This window comes from Orycteropus afer, unplaced genomic scaffold (genome assembly GCF_000298275.1).
Source record: "Orycteropus afer afer isolate SDZICR_OR568_19922 unplaced genomic scaffold, OryAfe1.0 scaffold00035, whole genome shotgun sequence".
Lineage (NCBI taxonomy): Eukaryota > Metazoa > Chordata > Mammalia > Tubulidentata > Orycteropodidae > Orycteropus > Orycteropus afer.
In genome coordinates, this window is record NW_006921622.1 from 15,784,377 (window position 1) to 15,808,464 (window position 24,088).

The 24,088-nt window shown below is 36.4% G+C and overlaps 1 protein-coding gene across 1 annotated transcript in view; it reads left to right on the plus strand.

The window, feature by feature from the left end:
* The window catches only part of GPR158 (G protein-coupled receptor 158), an 801,760-nt gene that overhangs the window by 511,299 nt on the left and 266,373 nt on the right, over nucleotides 1-24,088 (plus strand). The window contains exon 5 of the mRNA XM_007936378.1: nucleotides 16,978-17,046. Coding sequence (XP_007934569.1) covers nucleotides 16,978-17,046 — 69 coding nt within the window. The remainder of the gene's footprint in view (nucleotides 1-16,977; nucleotides 17,047-24,088) is intronic.

The window sequence follows — 24,088 nt, forward strand, 5'->3', positions numbered from 1 at the left end:
TTTTTTTTTCTTTTAAGTAGTTACATAGTGTTTAATCATATAGATGAACCATTGTTTGTATTCTCTGGTACTGATGGATATTCCAACTTTTTCACCAGATATTATACTGATAGTGCTTTCAACAAACATCTTTGTGCATATATTTTTCTGCAAACATGCAAATAGTCCTTTAGGATAGATCCTCTAGAAGTAGAATTATATAATCAAATATAGACACTTAACATTTTGATAGATGCTTCAAAATTGCCTACTTTAAGACTTTATCAGTTTTATTTCTACCAGTATGAAAGTGCACATTACCTGGCATTCTTGCCAGTGATTGATAGTATCAGTCTTTTTTTTAAAAAAAAAACTTTTTCACTCTAATTGCTCAAAAATAAAATAATGAAGTTTAATTTATATTTCCTGATTACTTATGGGGATGGCTTTTTTCACACTGTTATTTCTATTTGTATTTCTGCTCAGAATTTCCTGTTTCTTAGCAATATAGAAATGTGGTTTTCTATTTCACATGTGTCTTTATAGTTTAGTTGTTAGGTGCCGTCAAGTCAACTCCGACTCATAGTGACCCTGTGTACAATAGAACAAAACACGGCTCAGTCCTGTGCCATCCTCACAATCTTCACTATGCTTAGACCTATTCTTGCAGCCACTGTGTCAGTCCATCTCATCGAGGGTCTTCCCCTTTCTTGCTGACCCCCTGCTTTACCAAGCATGATATCCTTCTCCAAGGACTGGTCCCTTCTGACAACATGACCAAAGTATGTCAGACAAAGTCTGGCCATTCTCTCTTGTAAGGAACATTCTGGCTGTACCTCTTCCAATTATATTTTAGTGGGAGGTTAGTAAAGTTGACTTCAGGAACCACTACCAGTTAGTATTTTAAATGATAGCACTACAAAATTGGATTTTGAATGTGATAGGTGTGAAATTGGGTGATACCACTATGTAATGTCAGTTTGCCAATTTCCTTGTGCAAATTTTTTAATCTCTCTACACCTCAGTCTCCTCATTTATAGAGTGGAGTTAATAATAGTACCTACAGTTTTGAGGGTTAAATAATTTTGTGAGAGTTAATAAATATAAAATGTTTAGACTATGACTATGCATAAATTTGGGTATCATATCATCATTGTTATTGTTATCATTGTTGTTGTTACTTTATCACCACTTTTATTATCAACATTTTGTTAAAGTCAGGAAATAGATTGGGAAAAATTCCATAGAATGGGCAAGCTAGCAATGCTGGATATACTTCTAGGACCCTGTTTTACCCAGTACAACTACTAGATTTACCCTTCCTTCCTATGCAAGTGTGCTTTTTATTTCCAGAATTTTTGCCTTTATATTTTTTCATAGTCTTAAAAATGTAGCCACAAAAGAAATAGAGAGAAAATTACAGTCAATGGATTATATTCATGGGGAAGGAAGAGAACTACTATTCTGGACCTTTAAGTGATACCTAAGTCCCTAAGTCATGTAACTTATCATGTTATGAAAGCTGGATTTCAAAGGCACCTCCCTTATTATAGAAACCTCTGCTTCAAAGAAAGACATGAATAAAGGAAAGCAAATCCACTCATTTAGCCTGTTCTCAACAGAGGTTTTGGGAGCTTACTGAGACACAGATGTGTGGTAGTTGTGATTAGATGTAGTTATTCTTGATGAAATTTAAATAAGTAACTGGAAATAAAGACTTTTTGAAATACAAATTGCTTCTTTAAAAAATATCTTCAACAGAAGGTAGGGTTCTTTTCATTCCTAAAAGGGCTAACAACATCATTGTTTCTGATTAAATGTAAATACTTTGGTTTATTTTTGTGTAGAAATAGTCTTAGAGGAAACAATCATACACAGTAATACTCAAGGGTACCAGAAGGCCTTTTTTCTAAATCTTAACCAAGAAAAGCAACTATTAAACTGTTATCAGTCTCTAATATCCTAATTGATGTTTATTTTAGCCTTTTACTCTCTGATAATCTAAGACTCGGGCATGGAAGAATTAGGAAATTGAGGATTAGGAGAAAGGGAGAATTTGAAATACATGCTTTACTTGAGGGGGCAGGCCTGGATGTGATGACAGAAAAGGTAGCATGAAGGTATTGGGTATTGTGGTAGTTAAGTTTGTGTGTCAGCTTGGCTGGGGCTGGTTGACTGGCTGGGCAGCTGAATGTAGTTATTCCCCATGGTGAGATTGGTAATTAACTCTATAGTGAAATCTATTGGAGTAGCTGAGTAGCTGCTTTAGGTATTTGGTCTGCTTCTCATATATGAGAAACAGCTTTGGGAATGGTCTCTAGCTTATGACACACTTGAACCCTGCATATAGCCATGTCATTGTTCAGCAGCCTGCCATGCTCTGCCAACCTTGGGAATTTCAGTGGACTTGAGTTAATGGCCTGCTGTGTGGTTTGGTAACATCAGGATTGTGCCTTTTTACTTGTCAACCTTGGGCTTGTCAGTCTCAGCAGCCAGCAGCTATCTGAGTAAAGAAAAGCCTCTAGTTTCACTGGGCTGGAAGCAGGAAGCAGAGCTGAAGCCTAAGGTTGAGGGGCTTTCACCCAGCCCCTGGAGCCTGGTACTTTGAACTCAGACTTAAAACCTCTAAACTAAGAGAATGGACTCCTGTTTGTTAAAGCCATCCCACTGGTGGTATATTCTTGTCAGAATGGCACTAAGTACCAGAACAAGTATCTTAAGTGAGAAGGATGAAGGTAGAAATGTAAAATAAATACAGTGTAGGGAATCTATGAGAAAGTTAAGAAGGTAACTTCATTTATACTTGAATCCAGCTTTCTGCAATCATCTCATCTGCCTCACCTATATTTATCCCTATGAAACCAAGAATTAGTCTGTTAAACCAAATATGGAGCAAATGGTTGGGTCAAACGGTTAACATACTTGGCAGCTAGCCAAAAATTTGGAGTCCACCAAAAGAAATCTAGGAAGAAAGATGTAGTGATCTACTTCTGAAAACTCAACTATAGTAAATCTTATGGAGCACAGTTCTATTCTGACACACATGGGGTCACTATGAGTCAGAACTGACTTGAAGGCAATTTGTTTTATAGATCTTTCTGGTGGAAATGTCTTATACTCACTGCCATCAAGTCAGATCCAACTCATAGCGACCCCTCCTTGGCTTTCTGAGGTGGTATCTCGACAGAAGTAGATTGCCCAACCTTCGTTCCGAGGAGTAGCTGGTGGGTTTGGACTGTCAGCCTTCTTGTTAGCAGTCAAATGCCTTAGGCACTAGGCTACCAGAGCTCCTGAAAGGTTTTACAGACAAGTAAAAATATGGACCTAGAATTTTAGAGTGAGTTTTGAGCAGAAAACTCAGTTTAGAGTCATTATTTTAAGAGTTTCAAAGAACTTATTACTTCCAGAAAGCTTCTTTAGCAGTAGTTCACCTTTTGTTGAAGTTAAACACAATTACTTTTTAACAATCAATTTCACTGTGTGGTGTAGTAAATTATCTGGTATGGCTTTTCTAGCCGTAAGTCTTTGTAAACTCTGTGGTGGAATTTGCTGTGAGCAACTGAGGAGCTCGTGACTGTAAAAGTTATCCACCTGGGATATTTCTGTTGGGCTCAACGCAAAGCAATGTTCTGAGAGGTTCATGCTCTCTCTCAGGTGCTTGGAATTCTGATGTTTTGATTGGTTGGTTTGGCCACTCTGCCAGGCTCAAAAAGAGGCCTCCTAGAGGCAGAAGTCTCTCTCTGACCTCTGGCTGAGGAAGATATGTTGCTGAGAAAGAGACACCGAGAGACACACATTGCTAGGAGAGAGACTGAGAGAGTCTATTGGCTGAGAGATGGTGGGCTGGGAGAGAGACTGAATGTTGTTCCTGAACTTGAATTGTAGCCTGGTGCTTCCCTAATAAACCCCATAATCTGTGAGTTCTGTGTGGCCACTGCAGTGAATTATCGAACCCAGAAGAAAGGTGGTGAGTTCCATGGGAGGAACGGTTGGTGTCAGGGTTTGTGAAAGGGCTGGAGGGAGGCAGTATATATGGCCTCGCAGTAATAGGCCTTAGGCTACTGATGGTGATTCTGTCTTCCTTTTGTGTGGTTAGAGGAGGTCAGAAGATATGGCCTCCTTGCCCTTATAGGACACTGTAAAACTTTTTTTCTTATTTTTGGTTTTAAAATATTATTTTAACTTTTCAGTAATTCTCACCTGTCAAGTTTCTGAGCCATATGTAATATTTCTCCTGTGCCCTTTTGAGTTGATTTTCTGATCCAAATGGATTTTTATAATACAGTTTAGAGTAAAGAGTAACAAACTAGGAGCCAGCACAAAGAAGAAAGAAGACTAATTAGAACATTTATCAGTGTGACCTTTTTGAATTCTGTATGGAAGGGTTAGCATTTATTATCTAATTAAACTTATGAATTGATTATTTGAAAATCTTTGCTGAACCATATTAATGATATAAAATATAAAACTCTAAAAGGTCAAAGTATTTAATTTCAAATATTTTATGCTTTTCTGATAAGCATAAAGACAAACTGAAACAGCAGAATTTAGTGAAACAAATGGGTAAAATTGACTATCAAAATGTAAACAGGATGTTAATTAGTTAATTATATTTTCTCCTCTTTTCACCTTGTTTCTTGGCAAAAATAAAAAGAAACCTGATAGTGACATAGTTGATATGGACAGAATTCCGTAATACCCATTTGATAATTTCCTTGATGCTCTCATGTTTATGGCAAACTAGAATCCAGTTTACTCCATGTAATATAGACAGGTTTATATAGTTTTAGACATTGAGTTTTACATTTCTATCTCCATTATCTTTTCATCTAAGTAACAATTGTTTTTCTGAAATACATTTTAACCCACTGTTTTTGCTTGCCTGTCAAATATAATACTACTGCTTTTAGTTTCTGAATTCTACTCTCCTTGAAATAGGTTATTGATATTAACTATGAAATGCTCATCATATTTCTTTGTGTATCTGTAAATGTCCTGTCACAATTGGAACTTTTTCTGTGTTATATGTGAAACATAAAATATGGGCCATAAACAAGACCAGGAATGTTTAGACAATCTTCAAATGACAAAATATGAAATATTTCTTTGTTTTACACTTTGTCTAGTCATTCCATTACACTTCAAAACATGCTGTGGACAGTAGACAATGTGTTAAAGGCAAGTTTAACAGTACTGAGTAATTCTGTTCCTGTTCTTGCATATTCTTTCCTATTTAAGAAGACTGAGGAGATACTGATGTTGCCTATATGAAATTGATGGGTTCTGTTGCCTAGGTGTGAGCAGTGACATTTTAAAATAGCTACCCTGAAGATCACAGTTTTCAACATACAAAAAAAAAAAAAAAAAAAAAAACAAACTGCTGAGATTAGACAATGTTCAAATTAATAGTGAAAGATTTTTGAGATCTATTGCTACTTAGCAATCACATGAAACAGAAAGTATTTGTAAAATCTCTTGAATTTCCCCAAGTGTAAATGGTTATGTTTCAAAAAAATCATGGTTGTCAAACTACATGACATCTGAGCTTATCTCATTGTAACAAAGAGTGATATCTGAAAAGTTAAGTAAAATGTTTTATCTCATTGATCAAGTTTTAAAATATTTTATCATATATTATGTTTTGATTGTTATCATTACATTAGGATTTTTCATGAGTAGGAATGTTTTGCTGTTCTTTCAATGATACTTTTTATTTGAAAGGTATCAGTGATTTTCAATAGCTTTTAATTGATTATATCAATCTAATTAATTTACATAGTTTTTTCAATAATCTCATTTTATTTAAATGTGTACCATAATCCCTCCCAAGGCAAGATCTCCCTGTGTGGTATTTTAGTTTATGCCATTCACTTCTGTACAATTTTTTGACAGTTAAGAAAATTTATTTCCATTTATGCAATATGATTTACTCTATTAGTAGCATTGAAAGAAAAAGAGAATTAATGATTGTAAATAGATTATGAAGAAGGAGCAGCCCTTTTTGCAGTGAAGGCAGGGTAAAGATGAGGACTAATAAGGAAATGGTAATCTGCATTTTAAGAATGAATTCCAGTGTTATCTCAGCAGAGGAAAGAGGCTGAGAGATGGGCAAGAAGACTGATAGGAAATTGGCATTAAGTTGTTTTAGACATAAGTACTAGGGATAAGCTTGGCTGAGTAAGTAAAGGTTATCTAAAACATCTCATGCATAGAAATTATTATGCCTCTCTGCAGTTGAAGTGAAAGTCAGCAACTCTGAGTCATAATATCAGGCACTGAACTTTCAAAAGATGAGACACTGGGGAAAAGCCTCTAAGTGTTCACATTATCTGAAACAAAGCAAAGCAAATTGGCAGACATCTTGTATAAATCTTGCAAAAGCAACCATGAAAAGTTTCTGTTCTGCCAAGCAAGAAATGATAAGTTATCATTAATAATAAATGACTTGTTATATCTAATTTCACATATATTAACTATCATTTTTTTCTTCACTTGATGTGCTGTACTCTTTTTTTTTTTTAATTTTCATGATTAGGGTGGAAGTTTACAGAGCAAGTTCATTTTCCATACAACAATTCATACACATTTTGTTTCATGACATTGGGTGTGCTGTACTCTTTTAAAGAACATGAAACTATATGTATATGTCACTCTGGACTTTATTTTTCATTAAACTTTTCCAAAAGGTGTTAATCTACTCTACTACAAATTATCATGTAATTTGAAAAATGGGCTTTCTTATGAAGTCCTGGGTGTTACCAAGCATACCTAGGTTAAGGCAATATGAATATTTCCTTTACTGTTTTACCTAATAGTGTCAGGAATTTTAAATTGATGACTAGTAAATTATTTTAATACTTGAACCAAACCCCTTTTCTTGTAGTTTACTTTTAAACACTTTAGTAGTCACGCATATTTTTGTTACTGTTTTTGTTCCTTTTACTTTGGGCAAGAATATCACAGCAGGTCAAGTGTACAGAGGAAATAGCACCAGCTTGGGGAATCAGCCACTGTGGGTGAAAAGGACTTGTTCTGTCTCTCATCAGCTGAGTGAGCCTAAATACTCTGTTGGTCTTCCTTCTCTATCTGTCCAAGAGGCATTGATGATGAACTACCATTGGCTTAGTGCCTTCTCTTTGCCAGACAGTATTTTCATTAATCTTCACAAAAGCCCTCCAAGGTGGGCATTATTGTACCCATTATATAAATTAGCAAACTGAAGCTCAAAAGGTAAAGCAACTTGCCCAAGGTTACACAGCTAATAAGCAGCACATCCTGAAATTCTGAACCATCTGGATATAAAGTACCTATGTTTTAGTCCATGAATTTGTAATTCTCCAACCTACTTATATTTTGTGTGTCCTGATGATATCCTGGCTAGGATATGGCCATAGTCCTTTGGGTTTTTTTTTTTTTTTTTTTTTTAAATAAAACATTTTTGCTGAGAAAGGTTATGAAAAACTGAAAGTGGTTCAAACTGACACACTTTGGGAAATTGTTCCTTGACAAACTTCTCTAAATCTCATTGGTTTTCCAATATTTCGTCACATAGCTTCATGAGAGAAAATAACTGCATGTAGTCAGTCAATCTCTGTTCTCATCCACTTATCAAATTGTTAGTAAAATTACTGACACATAGACTCCTCATATCTCAACTCTATGTTCTCTTCACAACACCATTTTACATCTTGTTTCTAATCTATTATTGTGTGCTTATTTCATCAGGTGTGTGTCAAGTTTCATTTATTGTCTCTCTGTCAAAGGATTTCTCCATGGATAAAGGGGGGTGGAGTGCAGTTCATAGGTCTCCTGCTAAAATGGCTAATTCTTTCTGACAAAAACAAAACAAAAAAACCAAACTCATCGCCATCAAGTTGTTTCCAACTCATAGAGACCCCCATTGGGTTTCCAAGGCTGTAAATCTTTATGGAAGTAGATCACCCCATCTTCCTTCTGCAAAGTGGCTGGTGGGTTTGAACTGCCACCCTTCCAGTTAGCAATCAAGTGCCTTATCCACTATACCACCAGAACACTTTCTGCAAATGATATAAATTTATAGAGTCTTAGTTTATCATCCAAACCTATGCTAGTTCATCCTATTCAGAATTGAATTCTGTTGGTCTCTTATATTTCCATTATACATCTTGAGGTTCCACTGTGTAAAACTATATTCATATTCAGAGGTTTCTTTTATAATAGAGAAGCTTTAAATGTTGGAAGGCTGAAGAAGTCTGCAACAATCAAAACTAGCTGCATTATTTTAGCAAGATGTGCATCAATTTCCCCTGAAATTGAAAGGTTTTAAAAATATAAATGAAGTGGTTCCTGTAGAATCAAAGACTAACAAACTATTTTAATTATTTTAGACAATCTAGGCTTCAGCATTCTTACTTTATTGCTTCCTGTGACTTAGTAGCCTCTGGTTACTTACATCTAGACAGATATTCTCACTGTAACTATGAATGTGCTTCATCTTATGACTATATACTTTGTATCCAAGGATAATGGAATTTAGAAAATGACTTTGAAATAATTTGATTCAATTGGTATCCTATTATTAGCCCTTTTCATTGATCTACAGATTTGATATTTGGCTGTTAGAAACTTTCATAAGGCAGTTTGGAAAGTTTAAGAAATGAGGAAAATGGGTTGGGTACAGTAGAGTGAAGTGGACTTTGCTCAACTCTATTTTAAACTCTGGCATTGTATTTGGGAGCTCTGGTGGCTTAATGCCTAAGGCATATGACTGCTAACCAGAAGGCTGGCAGTTCAAACCAACTCAGTCACTGCTTGGAAGGAAGATTGGGCAATCTACTTCTGTAGAGATAACGCCTTGGAAACCCAAGGAGGGTCACTATGAGTCAGAAAATGACTCAACGGCAGTGAGGTTGAGTGGCATTGTATTTAATAGGCTTTATGGATTCTAACTCCCAATACCTAACTGATAGTTTGGTGGTAGAATTATTGCCTTTCCATGTGGGAGACCCAAGTTCAATTCCTGGCCAATGTACTTTATACACAACCACCATCTGTCTGTCAGTACAAGCTTACACGTTGCTATGATGCTGAATAGGTTTCATCAGAACTTCCAGAGGCAGATGGACTAGGAAGGAAGGCCTGGAAATCTATTTCCAAAATCAGCCAATGAAAATCTAATGATCATGTCTGCAACGATCATAGGGAAGGCATAGGACTGGCCTGGGTTTTGTTCCATTTTGGATAAGGTCATCATGAGTCAGGGGCTTCCCCAACAGCAGCTAACAGAAGAAACAACATAGATTCTTAACCAGGGAGTTAGGTTCAATGATAACTCCCCCACTTTTATATTAACCTGTGATAATTTTATGCATGCAGTTGGTGCTGAATAAAAATTTATTAGATGGATATTAAGTAAAGGGAATGTTTTATTTAGAATTTTTTCCATGTTATGGTATCTAATGAGAATTTCTAAAAGTTCAATCAACATTTTTAGATTTTTTTCTTTAATTTAATTACTTGTCAATTACTTAAAAGTCTATTGTACAAGCAATGTATGAATGTATCTCCTTCTAAGACATTAAAATATTTCTAGATAAGGAAATCTGTCCTAAACCTATCTAGGTCTCCAAAAGAAACTTTTTATCAGTTTGGTATGTATTCCTCAGATCTTTATTTAGTATATTTCATTTAGTATATATTAGCATATTTCATATTTATACTAAATATATATATATATACACACACACACACACACACACACACAAGATAGAGTGTTACTTCTTGTTACTTCTTGTGTGTTTTATATAAAGAGTGTCATAACCATATATTATTGATCATAATTCAAAAAAAGTTTTCAAGAGTTTCCGAGTTAACAACTTTGACAAAAAATAGTTCATATTATCATTTCTATACAAACAAAAGGAGCTCTGGTAGCATAGTGGCTAAAGCACTTGACTGCTAACCAGAAGGCTGGCAGTTCAAACCCATCAGCCCACTCCTCAGAAGGAAGGTTGGGCATTCCTACTTCCGTAGTGATACTGCCTCGGAAACCCAAGGAGGGGTCACTATGAGTCGGGGCTGACTCGACAGCACATAACAACAACAACAACATACAAACAAAACTGTGAAGAAGATGAAATTTATTCTTGGCCTGTATTATTTTTCTTCCTAAGCTGTCTTAATTTTCTAATTCCTCCTTTCTTCCCCACACACCAAGTGCCTCCTCTCCCCCGCTTCTTTAGCAATCACTTACACCTTAAAGAAAATTTTCCTGTATTTCACTTTGAACTTAAGTCAATGCATTACTTAGAACACTTATATGTTAATCTCAACACAAAGTGCAAAATAAAATCTTTGTCCTAGTTAAAAGTGCCAATAAGATGTGAGGGGAATGTTTTAGGGATCATGGGGCCTCTCTTGTGTCCTTGAGTTCTGCCTCTTAGGTATTTGCTTATTCTGTGAGACCATAAAGCCAGCTCTGCCAATGGATATTTTAAAGGAAAAGTACAGATTTTGAATAGGCCTTATATTTTATTATGGAATCATTTGTCAAAGTTCCAGTGTATAATTTGAAATTATGAGCTCCTCTGCTTAGCCAGGAGCAAGGCAGTGAAGTGTTAAGATTCTGTAACATTTTCAAATGAAAAGGAGACAGGTTGTATGCTCTGAGAATATCTAAAAACACGTGCCACTGCCTCTGCTGTTTTGTGGTAGTGATGGCCGTAATAAAGCTACAGAGCCTACTGTCCCTAAAACTATGAGGATATTGTAGCCTAATAGCATATATGAAAACTAACACAAAATGGACCAGTGACCTAATGTAAGAATTAAAACCACAAAACTCTTAGAGTAATACATAGGAGTAATGCTTTACAAGCTTGTTTTTGATAATGGATTCTTAGATATGCCACAAAAAGAACAAGCAACAAAAGATAAATATATTAGATTGCATCAAAATGAAAAACTTTTATGCATCAAAATTCTTTATCAACAAAGTGAAGAAACAACCTCCAAAATGGGAAAAAATATTTCAGAACCATATATCTGATAAGAGTTTAATATATAAAGATCTCCTCTAACTCAACAAGAAAATGACAGACACCCCAATCAAAAAATGGGTGAAGTACTTGAATAGACATTACATCAAAAATATATATACAAATCGCCAATAAGCACATGAAAATTTGCTCAACATCACTGGTCATTAGGGAAACACACATATCAAAACTGTAATGAGTTATCACTTCACTTCCAGGGTGTGTGTCAGAGGAACCACTACTGTTGAGTAGATTCTGACTCATACTGGTCATTTGGATAGAGTAGAAATGACCCATTAGGTTTCCAAGACTGTAAATCTATAGGGAAGTAGAATGCCACATCTTTGTTCCATGAAGCAGCTGATGGCTTCAAACGACTGACCTTTTGCTTAGCAACTGAATGCTGTAACCACTGTGCCACAGAGAGAAATTGGAACCTCATACATTGTTAGTAGGATTGTAAAATGGTACAGTGATTGTGAAAGACACTTTGGCAGATTCCTCAAAGAGATAACCATAAAATTATCATTTGTTGTTGTTGTTATGTGCCATCGAGTCAGCCCCGACTCATAGCAACCCCTCCTTGGGTTTCCGAGGCAGTATCACTACGGAAGTAGAATTGCCCAACCTTCCTTCCGAGGAGTGGCTAGTGGGTTTGAACCACCAGCCTTCTGGTTAGCAGTCAAGTGCTTTAGCCACTATGCTACCAGAGCATAGGACATAGCAACTCAAAAGATTTGAAAATGGAACAAAGCAGGTACTTGTATACCAGTGTTCACTACAGCATATTCGCCATAGCCAATATGTGAAAACAAATGAGGTATCTATGAACACATGAATGGATAAATGAAATGTGTTATATCTTTGCAACGAAAAATTATTCAGCCGTAAAGAGAAATGACGTTCTGATACATACTACCACACAGATGAACCTTGAAAACATTATGCTAAGTGAAATAAGTCAGACATAAAAGAGAAAATATTATTATGATTCTACTTTTATGAAATATCTAGAGTAGGAAAATGCATAGAAAGAAAAGTTTATTAATAGTTACCAAGGGCTTGTAGGAGGGCAAATAGGGAGATATTATTAAGGGATACTGAGTTATACTTAAGAGTGATGAAAAAAAAGTGGAAACAAATAATGGTGGTAGGTTGTACAACATGTAGAATGTAATAAAGGCCAATGAACTATACACATAAAAATGGTTAAAATGGCAGGTGTTTTGTTAAATATATTTTACCACAATAAAATTTAATTTCAAAAAAAGAAAATATTGAGGGGTAGAAGAAGGGACCACCAAACCACAGAATCACCACAGGCTTGAGTAAGAATTGTGTTTCTCTACTCTCCAGGCCTTTGACTCCTCTGGAGGTGTTGTTGTTATTAGGTGCCATCAAGTCGTCTTTGACTCGTAGCACCCCTATACACAGTAGAACAAAACACTGCCCAGTCCCACGCCACCTCCATGATCCTTGCTATACTTGAGCCCATCGCCACAGCCACTGCATCAATTCATCTCACTGAGGGCCTTCCCCTCTTTCGTCGACCCTCCACCTTACCAAGCATGTCATCCTTCTCCAGGGAATGGTCCCTTCTGACAACATGACCAAAGTAGGTGAGACGAAGTCTGGCCATCCTCACTTCCAAGGAGCACTTCAGCTGCACTTCCTCCAGGACAGATCTATTAGTTCTTTTAGCAGTCCATGGTACTTTCAGCATTCTTCGCCAGCACCACAACTCAAAAGCATCAACTCTTCTTCGGTCTTCCTTATTCATTGTCCAGCTCTCACATTCATATGAGGCGATTGAAAATATCATGGCTTGTGTCAGGTGCACTTTAGTCTTCAAGGAGACATCTTTGCTCCTTAGCACTTGACAGAGGTCCTTTGCAGCTGACTTGTTGTTTGCCCAGTGCTATATGTTGTCTGATGTCCTGACTGCTGCTTCAATTGGGGTCGATTTCAGAACCAAGCAATGTGAAGTCTTTGATGACTTTAATCTTTTCTTCATTTCATTGTGAGGATTTTTGTTTTCTTTATATTGAAATGTAATCCATACTGCAGACTGTATTCTTCAGTCTTCATCAGTAAGTGCTTCAAGTCATCCTCACTTTTAGCAAGCAAAGTTGTGTCATCAGCGTATAACAATTTGTTAATGATTCTTCCTCCAATCCTGATGTCCTGTTCTTTTTCATATAATCCAGCTTCTCATAACTCCTCTGGAGTTAGGTTGGACTTGAACATAAAAAAAAAAAAAAAAAAAAAACCCACTTTTGACATCTTGCTATATATATGTTTTTAGTTTTCAAATTGATCATTCTTGTGTTACCTTAAAGAATGGGTACGTATCTATTAAATGGCAAGCACGATGCTAACCATTTTGTATATCATATTTTATTAAACATATCAGGTTTAATAAGGTAAGAATTAGGATTTTATGGGTGTTTCCACTGAAACTCAGGTCTTTTAACTCAAAGTGATTGTTTCATAATTCACACTGAGTTAGGGTTAACTGCAAACTGCAGGCTGCAAAGTCTGTCTCTTCCATTAAACCAGGTAGTTTCTTCCCCTGTTCCCTCCTTTTTTAAATCAGTATTGCATGGATTGTTTTGCAACCAATTTTACATAATATTTTGGACTTTCACACTCTATTTCATTTTTGGAAAGTTTAAAATATAAATGATAGAGTACATATAATTATAGTCAGAATTGATGCCATGGCACAGCTACATGCTTCAATTTACAAAGAATGGAGAATCCTTGTGTACTGACGTGGTAGTAACTTTAAGACATATTAAGTGGAGTAAGAAATAGAAAAATTCTTATAGTGTGACGTTGTTTATGGAAAATCACAACCAAACTCAACTGGGTTGTCTATTTATATAGGTATTTATATACTTTTTTTTGGTATGCATGTGTAAAAAGCTGCAAAGAAATCATAAATGAATGAAAAACTGCAAAGAAATCATAAATGAATGACGTTAAACCTGGATGAACACCGGTGTTCATTGCAGCATTATTCACCATAGATTTTGAGTAGAAACAACTGTACTATATTCCTAAACTGATAACAGCTATTTCCTCTGGGAAATAACTAGGGATGGACAGTGGCAGGGAGGGGGAGCTTTACTTTATCTGTATTGTTTGATTTTTAAAAAACTATATAAATGCATTTGTTGTTGTTGTTAGGTGCCATCAAGCCCCTTCTGACTCATAGTTACCCTATGTACAGCAGAAGGAAACACTGCCCAGTCTTGTGCCAGCCCCAGGATCCTTGCTATACTTGAGCCCATTGTTGTAGCCACTATGTCAATCCATCTTGTTGAGGGCCTCCTCTTTTTCGTTGTCCCTCCACTTTACCAAGCATGATATCCTTCTCCAGAGAATGATCCCTTCTTACAGCATAGCCAAAATAGGTAAGAGGAAGTCTGGCCATTCTCACTTCCGAGGAGCATTCTGGCTGCACTTCCTCCAGGACAGATTTGTTAGTTCTTTTAGAAGTCCATGATACTTTCAGCATTCTTTGCCAAAACCACAACTCAAAAGAATCGACTCTTCTTCCATCTTCCTTATTCATTGTCCAGCTCTCACATGCATATGAGGTGATTGAAAATAGCATGGCTTGTGTCAGGTGCACCCTAGTCTTTGAGGAGATATCTTTGCTCTTCAGCATTTGAAAGAGGTCTTTTGCAGCAGATTTGCCCAATGCTATACGTCATCTGGTATCTTGACTGCTGCTTCCATTTGTGTTGAATATAGAACTAACTAATATGAAGTCTTTGACAACTTCAATCTTTTCCCTATTTATCATAATGCTGCTTATTGGTCCAGTTGTGAGGATTTTCATTTTCTTTATATTCAGGTGTAATCCATACTGTAGACTGTAGTCTACAGTCTTCATCAGTAAGTGCTTCAAGTCATCCTCACTTTCAGTGAGCAAAGCTGTGTCGTCAGTGTATCGCAGGTTGTTAATGAGTCTTCCTCCAATCCTGATGCGACATTCTTCTTCATATAGTTCAGCTTCTCAGATTATTTGCTCAGCATACGGGTTGAATAGTATGGTGAAAGGATATAAACCCTAACACACTCCCTTCTTGATTTTAAACCATGCAGTGTACCCTTGTTCTATTTGAACGACAGCCTCTTGGTCTATGTACAGTTTCCTCGTGAGTACATTTAAGTGTTCTGGAATTTCCATTCTTCTCGATGTTATGCATAATTTATTATGATCCACACAATCGAGAGCTTTTGCATAGTCAATTAAACACAAATAAACATCTTTCTGGTAAATAAATGCATTTAATTAACATAAGTTAAAAATATGTTGAAATAATAACTCAATAGCTGCTATGCTTTAGTTGGAAATCATATATAAAATCCTTCAATATAATTTGCCATTTTGAAAATTTTACCAGCTAACGTCTATTAGTGATACTGCCTCAGAAACCCAAGGAGGGGTCGCTATGAGTTGGGTCCAACTCGACGGCACATAACAACAACAAACAAAAGTCAATTTAATGGCTTGCTGATAGAAATTTTCTCTTCACTGAAAAACATCTGCTAGCTAAAATAATGACCAATGGTGAGAAGCCTCCTGAATAATAAAGTCTGTTAACCAAGTGAATGTATCTCTCCATTCTTAAATTCTTAGATTAATGCAAGCCGTGAGTTCTTTGAAGAACTTTCACAGAGCATTCCAATATGTCTCACTATGTCCTACCAGGGTTTTTGAGAAAGGAAATTAGAATTTTCTCTCTGTTCATCCAATTATCTGCTATTTCTTTTTATATAGTTAATTCTTGTTGTTTGGTTCTTGAACTTCTCTTTGTTGTTGCAATTTAATTGCTATTGTTTCCAATTATTTTTCTGCTAAGTACATTGTATTTGTATTTGTTGTAATATGTATATACAGTTTGTGTTGCATTTAATGACAACATAGGGACCCTAGAATGGCCAGTTATTGTAGTTTTATTCTTAATCAATATATTCATTATATGTTTATGGTTCAATTCATCGGAGCAAAATTTATTGTGAGAAGATAAGATTGACTTTATGATCTTTTTATTTCTTACCTGAACTCTAAATATTCTGCTTTGGGAAGATACTGCTATCCTGAGTCAAAGGTTATTAGATACATTAATACTTGACAAATTTTAAATATTCAGGAATTTAAGTAAGGAAAATCAGTTTACTCTTTTAAATATTTAGTTAAGAGTAACATTTAAGTATGTTTGCAGTTGAAGTATGTCTTTTACATGATACAATTTATGTTATTACCATAATGGAGCTCTGTTAGTGAATGTTTGGGACTGTATGTTGGCACAATGGTAGATAAACCACTGAGAAGCTGGCATTTTGCTGATATGCTTGTTGTATCTATCCGTCAAACCATCCTGAAGGTATAAGTGAAATGGTTTAGGGGTAGCATTAAATTTCACTTTGCTGATGTTTCAGAAATTCAGGAGAGATAGTCTGAATCTGTGAATTTCTTGGATTGGTAGGGTCATCTAGATAATATTCTCAGCTACACAGAATGTTCAATAATTCAAATTTTAGAGAATGTAATTCCATGAAGCTACAGGCAGTATCAGGAACTCTGGTAGCATAGTGCCTAAGGCACTGGACTGCTAACCAGAAGCCTGGCAGTTCAAACCCACCAGCCACTCCTCAGAAGGAAGGTTGGGCATTCCTACTTCCGTAGTGATACTACCTCGGAAACCCAAGGAGGGGTCGCTATGAGTCGGGGCCGACTCGATGGCAAATAACAACGGGCAGTATCATTAAGTCTACCATCACCTTTAACGTCATTGCTTCAACATGTTTTGGTTAGGTACATGGCCTGAAATATTAACCAATTTTCTTTTTATTTATTTATTTTCTCTAAAGAATGTTATTTTATTTGTTGAGGCAGTATCACAATAGCATAAATGTTTCCATGTTTAGAAATCTAGTCAACATGACATTTCATTTTGTTTTTTAGAGCATCAGGGCTTCGGGCCTTATCCTGCTGGAAACAATCCTTTTTGGGTCTCTGCTTCTATACTTTCCGGTGAGTAAAATAATTGTACTTTAAAAGTAGCCATTTATTTTATTTTGCTTAGGCAATAGCTATGTGTGTATGTGTGTGTGTGTGTGTGTGTATAGGAACCCTGGTGGCAGAGGGATTAAAGTGCTTAACTGTTAACCAAAAGGTCAGTGGTTAAAACCCACCAGGCACTCGGCAGGAGAAAGATGTGGCAGCCTGCTTCTATACAGATTTACGGTCTTGAAAACCCTATGAGGCATTTCTACTCTGTCTTATATGGTTACTATGAGTCACAATGAACTTGACAGGAGTGAGTTTTTCTTATGTGTGTGTGTGTGGTTTTATAGACATTTAAATTCTGGCTCTTAGCATTTGGGTGATCCTAGTTATTTAGCATTTATAAATCTTGGATTCCTCTTGTAAAATGGAGATAATTATACTTTTCTTCCCCAAGTGTGTGAGGAAGATTAAATGCTTAAGAGAAATAACATATGAAATTCATATGTGGTATGTATGCTTGATCTGTATATAAATATACACACACATTTAATATTAACTTCCTTTTATCTCCCTGTACCTCAATCAGAACCATGAAACACATCAACAAATTAATGCTAGGAAATCCCAGTGTTGAAAAACCAAATGGTTACATAGAAAAATGAACATAATAAAATTATGTGTGGTACTAGTGGTTTATATAGTCATAGTAGACTGTTCATATACATGATACCTAGTATCGTGTTTGTTCATATCATACCTAGTATTGTTTCTGGGAGCTCTGCTGGCATAGTGCCTAAGGCATTTGACTGCTAACCAGAAGGCTGGTGGTTCAAACCACCAGCTACTTCTCAGAAGGAAAATTGGGCAATCTCAACCATTCAGGAAAGAATCAATTCTGGAGATCCTGGATAGAGTGGGAGGGAAAACGTGGAACATAATCCAAAAATTCAATAATGACCAGAATTACTGTCAGATGAAATCTGGTGAGACTCCCAATACTATGGCCCTGGAATACATTCTGCACCTGGAATAAAACTCACCCCCAGGGGCAGGCTTTCATCTCAAGAGTTAACAAGATGTACATGGAGACCACTCAACCCAGGATACTGCACCCACATACTCTATGGTAATACATCCCTTAGAGCAATAGACCATGGGACACCAGAGGACCAATATTCAAATTGAGGAAATGCAGGACAAACAGGAATGCATAAATATGAGGGGCACAGGGGAAGGGTTGCAGGGTAGGGAGGAGAGGAGACTGGGCTAAGGTTGGGCATGGCGTATGGGAAATGAAACTAAATGTATGTGTTCCATTGAATGTAAAACAAGCTCTTAAAAAAAAAAAAAAAAAGATTGGGCAATCTACTTCCATAGAGATACCACCTCAGAAACCACACATGAGGTTGCTTGCTATGAGTCGTGACTGACTTGACGGCAGTGAGGTATGTTTTTTTTTTTTTTTTTTTTTTTGGTTTATTACATTTGTATTCAGTTCATGAATTCTGTTTTATTCAATTCAGTCAACATGTATTCAGGAGTTATATGTACCAAGCACCGTGCTAGCTCTTGGGGATATTTTGTGAGGAAGGTAAAATTGATCTCTCTTAAGAAGCCTATGATTTATAGGAAGAGACAAATAAGTATAGGCAATACTAATACAATGTGATAAATGCTAAGGAGTGAGGCCAGTGCTGGATGCTGTGGGAGGCAAGTAGAAGATACATATAACCAATTCTATGGAATTAAAATATTACATGCTTGAGATTTGCAACATAAGGAAGTGTTAAAAAAGACAAAAGTAGGGGTGCCAGACACCATATTCTTTTTTTATTTTCCTCTTACTTCACTAGCTGTTCATCTCAGTCTTTGCTGATTCTTAATCTTCTCTCTCAATCTCTTAATACTTCAGTGCCTCACGACTCAGTTCTTGTAGCTCTTCTTAATCTATATTCTCTCTCAGTGATCTCATCTAGCCGCATAGCTTTAAATAGTATTTATATACCAGTGACTCCCAAATTTATATCTCCAACCCAGATCTTTTCTCTCAACTCAGCTGCTTAACTTGACATCTCCATTTTAAGACCCAATGGTATTCCCTACCATGTTTTTAATTGAACACTGGATCTCCTTCACCCCTGAATTCAAAGTCTCCTCATTTCCATTGATTTCAACTCTATCGTTCAAGTTACTTAGGCCAAAAATCTGGAAGTCATTCTTGATACCTTTTTTTATCTCTAAAATTAATCAGAAAGTCCTTCCAAATGTAGCAGTCATTGAACCATTTCCCACCATGTTCACTGCTAACACCCTGGTGTAAACTACACTCAGTCTCTCTTCTGGATTATTGCCATAGTCTCTCCTCTTCTCAAAATTTTCATTTCTCTTATTGTAAAAGCCAAAATCCTTACAATTTTGACACTGTCCCTCCATTACCTCATTTCCTAATCCTCTTCCTTCACTCAATGTTTACATGTGTTCTTGGTCTATTCAGGTTTTCTGCTTCTTAAATTATTTGTATATCTCCATAAAATATAAGCATGTTTAAATATAATCAATTATTCCTTTTCTATAAAATCCCTCATTAAAAAAAAAAAAAAATCAAACTCACTGCCGTCAAGTTGATTCTGACTCATAGCAACCCCTCCTCCGGTTTCCAACGCAGTATTTCTGTGAAAGTGGATTGCCCAGTCTTCCTTCCGAGGAGTTGCTGGTGGTTTTGAACCACCAGCCTTCTGGTTAGCAGTCCAATACCTTAGGCACTTGGCCACCTGTAGGCTCTGAAATCCGTCATATCACTTAAATATTCCAATTCACTGGCAAGAAGTTATGTATATTATTGTTGTGTTCTTAGAATAAAGATCAAAGCTTTCAACACAACTTTTGATACTCTGTATTATGTATTCTTTGCCCAGCTCCCTAGCCTCATCTCATACTACTTTAACTTCGCTTTCTCTACTTCAGCAACTCTGGCCTTCTTTCAGTTCTCAGATAAAATATTATGCCTCTTGTGGTAAATAGAATAATGTCCTCTCCTTAAAGATGTCTGTGTCTTAAGCCCTGGAGTCTGCGAATATATTACCTACATGGTTGGGGGGAACACCCATTGTCATAGAGTTGATACTAACTCATTGTGACCCTATGTGTTACAGAATGAAACTGTTCTATAGGGTTTTCTTGGTTATAATCTTTAGGGAAGCAGATCCCTAGGCCTTTTTCCATGGTACTGCTGGGTGAGTCTGAACTGCCAATTTATAGGTTAGTAGGGGAGTACCAACCAATTGTGCCACCCAGAGAGCATATGTGGAAAAAGAGACTTTGCAAATGTGATTAAGTTAAGGACTTTGAAATGGGGAGAGTTTCCTGGATTATCTGGGTGGGCCCAAGGTAATGACAAGGGTTCTAAGTGAAATAAGGAAGCAGAAGCGCAAAAACCAAAGAGATGGCAGTATGATAAAGATTAGGCTGGCCATTGCCAGCTCTGAAGATGAAAAAAGGGGACCACAAACCAAGGAATGTGGGCATCTGTAGAAACTGGAAAAGACTAGGAAACAGATTCTCTCCTAACCCCTCTAGAAGGACTACAGCTCTGCTGATGCCTTGCTTTTAGTCCCATACAACCCATTTTGGACTTCTGACATCCAGAACTGTAAGATAATAAATTGTGTTATTTTAAGTAACTAAGTTTGTGGCATTTTGTTGCAGCAGCAATAGGAAACTCTTACTATTGACCTTGCACAAAGGAAAACTTTTAGCCTTGAAGAGTATTCCTCACTTCCTTCCCCTCACTAATCATTATGCCTAATTAACCTCTTGTCATCCTTTAGATTTCTGCCTATATATCACTTTTTCAGGAAAACTTTCCCTGATTCTCAATCTGAGTCAAATGTCTTGTAATAATTTCCCATGGAATCCTGTTCCTTTTCTTGTTAACACTTATCTGGCTTTATAAGTATACACTCAAAGTGCAATTATTTGTTTAATTTCATTGCCCCCACCCCCAGACTCTAAGCTCTGAGTTCGTTCACCATTGCATCTTCAGTATCCAGCTTAGTGCCTGTCATCATAGTAGAAGCACAGTAAATATACATTGAATGAATGAATGCAGTTATACTTTGATGGATTTGGAACTATATCCCCAGCTGTTCAAGCAGCCTCAAAAGAATCTACTTGATTGTGGAAGAGGGAGAAAGATGATCCTTATTTATATTAATTTATTTAGTGCATATGGTTTAGGCAACAAAACACTTTTTATTGTTATTCTGTGGTGTTAGTGAAAATCTGGTTCATTTTTACTTATAGGATGCACACTTATTCAAATCAAGGGGTTATAATCAATGGGCAAGGGCCAAACATCTATAGCATTTTAAAGTCCCTTAAAAGGAAGACATACTCTAAAAAAGTTGTTGTTAAGTGTCATCGAGTAGGCCCCAACTCATAGCAACCTCTCCTTAAAAAAGTAGGATATTTGAAAAAATAGGAAATGTCAGAGTACTAATTGTTCAAAGCCGTTATTAAAGACCCTTTCATTACCTGGGATCCAATTTCAAAGCATGTCTGATAGATTTCTACACATCTATCAGAAACAAAAAAAAAAAAAAAAAGGAAGAGAATAACAGTTTAAAAGAAGACAGCACTTCTGCTGAATAATTCTAACCTGCCTAGAAGGAAAAAACAGAATAGGAGGGTTACCAAATACATTCTTCCTGGAAACATTAGGACACCTAGTAATGTTAATATCATGCCTAACTAGCTATCTAGTTTATCTTTTAATAACATTATGTTATTTTTGTAACCATTTGAGATATGAGTGTATGTGTACCCTAAACTTTATAAGTTCCCATGGTCATATGGTCTGGACAAGAGAGTAATTTTATTTAAGGGCTGTGAGAGAGTAGATGATGAGGTAAGGTAAATTTTAAAATTTTTATTAAAATAAAATTTTTAGCTCCAAAGAAGTGTGTGTATATGCATCTGTGTACACCTCAAAGAATTCTTGGCAAGGAGAAAAGTAACTTGGTCATTTGACCAGGGCTCATTTGCAGAAATGTAGTTCAGAACTTTTAGTTAAAATGTTTGCAAAAAGAGACCTATATTAAATTAAATTATTAAGGTGATTAAGAAAATAAAATATAACCAAAAGGTCTAATCATTTGATGACATAAATGTGACCGATAACCTTCTAATTTTTAAACATATTACCTTTTTTTTTCTCTCTGATAAGGCCTATTCCAGAATTGTCCATGAAAGTTTTACTGTGGGTTACAGTTTTTAGAAAAAGTGTACTTGAGTAAAGTAGAATGTTTCTAGAGCTGAGTAAATGGGTAACCCAAGGAGGCTTTGGGGATATTCACTTTTCTCCAGTTATGCAATGAGCCTTTTATTCTTTTTAGGCTGTGTATTGTTGTTCTGATTTGTAAGAATTAAGGTTATTTTTGCCTTTTCTAAGCAATCTTAGACTACAGACTGTTTCATAATAATGCTTATATTAGAAAGGCCAAATTAGAGATTATTATCATTGTGCAGATGAGAACAAACCAAAATCTGACTAAATTTAGCATTTTTATAATTGGATAGCAGAGAGCTGAAGCATGTAAAACATTTCCTTACAGTCTCAAAAGGGACTCGTGATTTGAAGTCTATATATTTGTGAGAAATGATTAGTATTAATAATCATCTAAAAACTTTAATATAATTTGTACAAGAAAAAACTAAAATGCATTTTTTTCTTGTTAAACTACATTTTAAAAAGACATTTTAGGAATTAGCAAATCATATTATTGGTAATAAATAGTCTAGAGATTTCTGCCTTGACCAAACCACTAATTTCAGCTAGTAAAGCAAGTTTTTCCCTCTAACTTTAGTTATCTGTTTGTTTGGCTGATGTGTCATTCTATGAAGGATACGAATGTATATGTTACCAAAAAACCAAACCCACTGCCATGAAGTCAGATGCAACTCATAGCAACCCCTCCTTGGGTTTCCAAGGCAGTATCACTATGGAAGTAGATTGCCCAACCTTCCTTCCAAGGAGTGGCTAGTGGGTTTGAACTGCCAGCCTTCTGGTTAGCAGTCACATGCCTTAGGCACATAATACTTATTTTTAAGGTCTGTGTTGTTGTTGTTGTTATTTTGCCATCAGGTCAGACCTCACTCATAGCGACCCCTCCTTGGTTTCCAAGGCGGTATCACTATGAAAGTAGATTGCCCAACCTTCCTTCCGGAGATTGGCTAGTGGGTTTGAACCGCCAGCCTTCTGGTTAGCAGTCACATGCCTTAGGCACATAATACTTATTTTTAAGGTCTGTGTTGTTGTTGTTATTTTGCCATCAGGTTAGACCTGACTCATAGTGACCCCTCCTTGGGTTTCTGAGGCAGTATCACTATGAAAGTAGATTGCCCAACTTCCTTCCAGAGATTGGCTAGTGGGTTTGAATTGCTAGCCTTTTGGTTAGCAGTGAAGTGCCTTAGGCACTATGCTACCAGAGCTAAAAAATTGCAAACTGTTAGAACTGGAAGGGACGTCAGACATAGCTTATAGTCTTTATTCAGCCTCTATTTTGCAAATGAAAGAAAAGGCTCAGAGAAGCTGTGACTCATCTAACTTTTTTCAGCTAGGTAATGAGAAAGCCAGGAATAAAATCTAGTCTTTTGACTCCTGGTCTAAAATTGTCTTCATTCTATGACAATTCTTCTTATAGGATGATCTGAACATGAGATGCAAATGATACTAGACAGGAGAAATAGGAAGGCCCATGTTGTACCCCTTGGCCAGTAGTCCTTCCTCATTAGGTCTCCTAAGCAATAAATGGCACACCCCTTCATGGGTTTCCAAGGTAGTATCACTACGGAAATAGATTGCCCAACTTTCCTTCTGAGGAGTGGCTGGTTAGCAACCTTCTGGTTAGCAGTCAGATACCTTAGGCATTATGCCACCAGAGCTCCCAAAACAGCTCTAAGACCCAGGGTAAAACTCAGATGAACTTGGGTGGGCCATATTGAATCATATAAAATTTCTGATATTAAACCATTTTTTACCTATATAAATGTAGTTTGTTATGTTTCA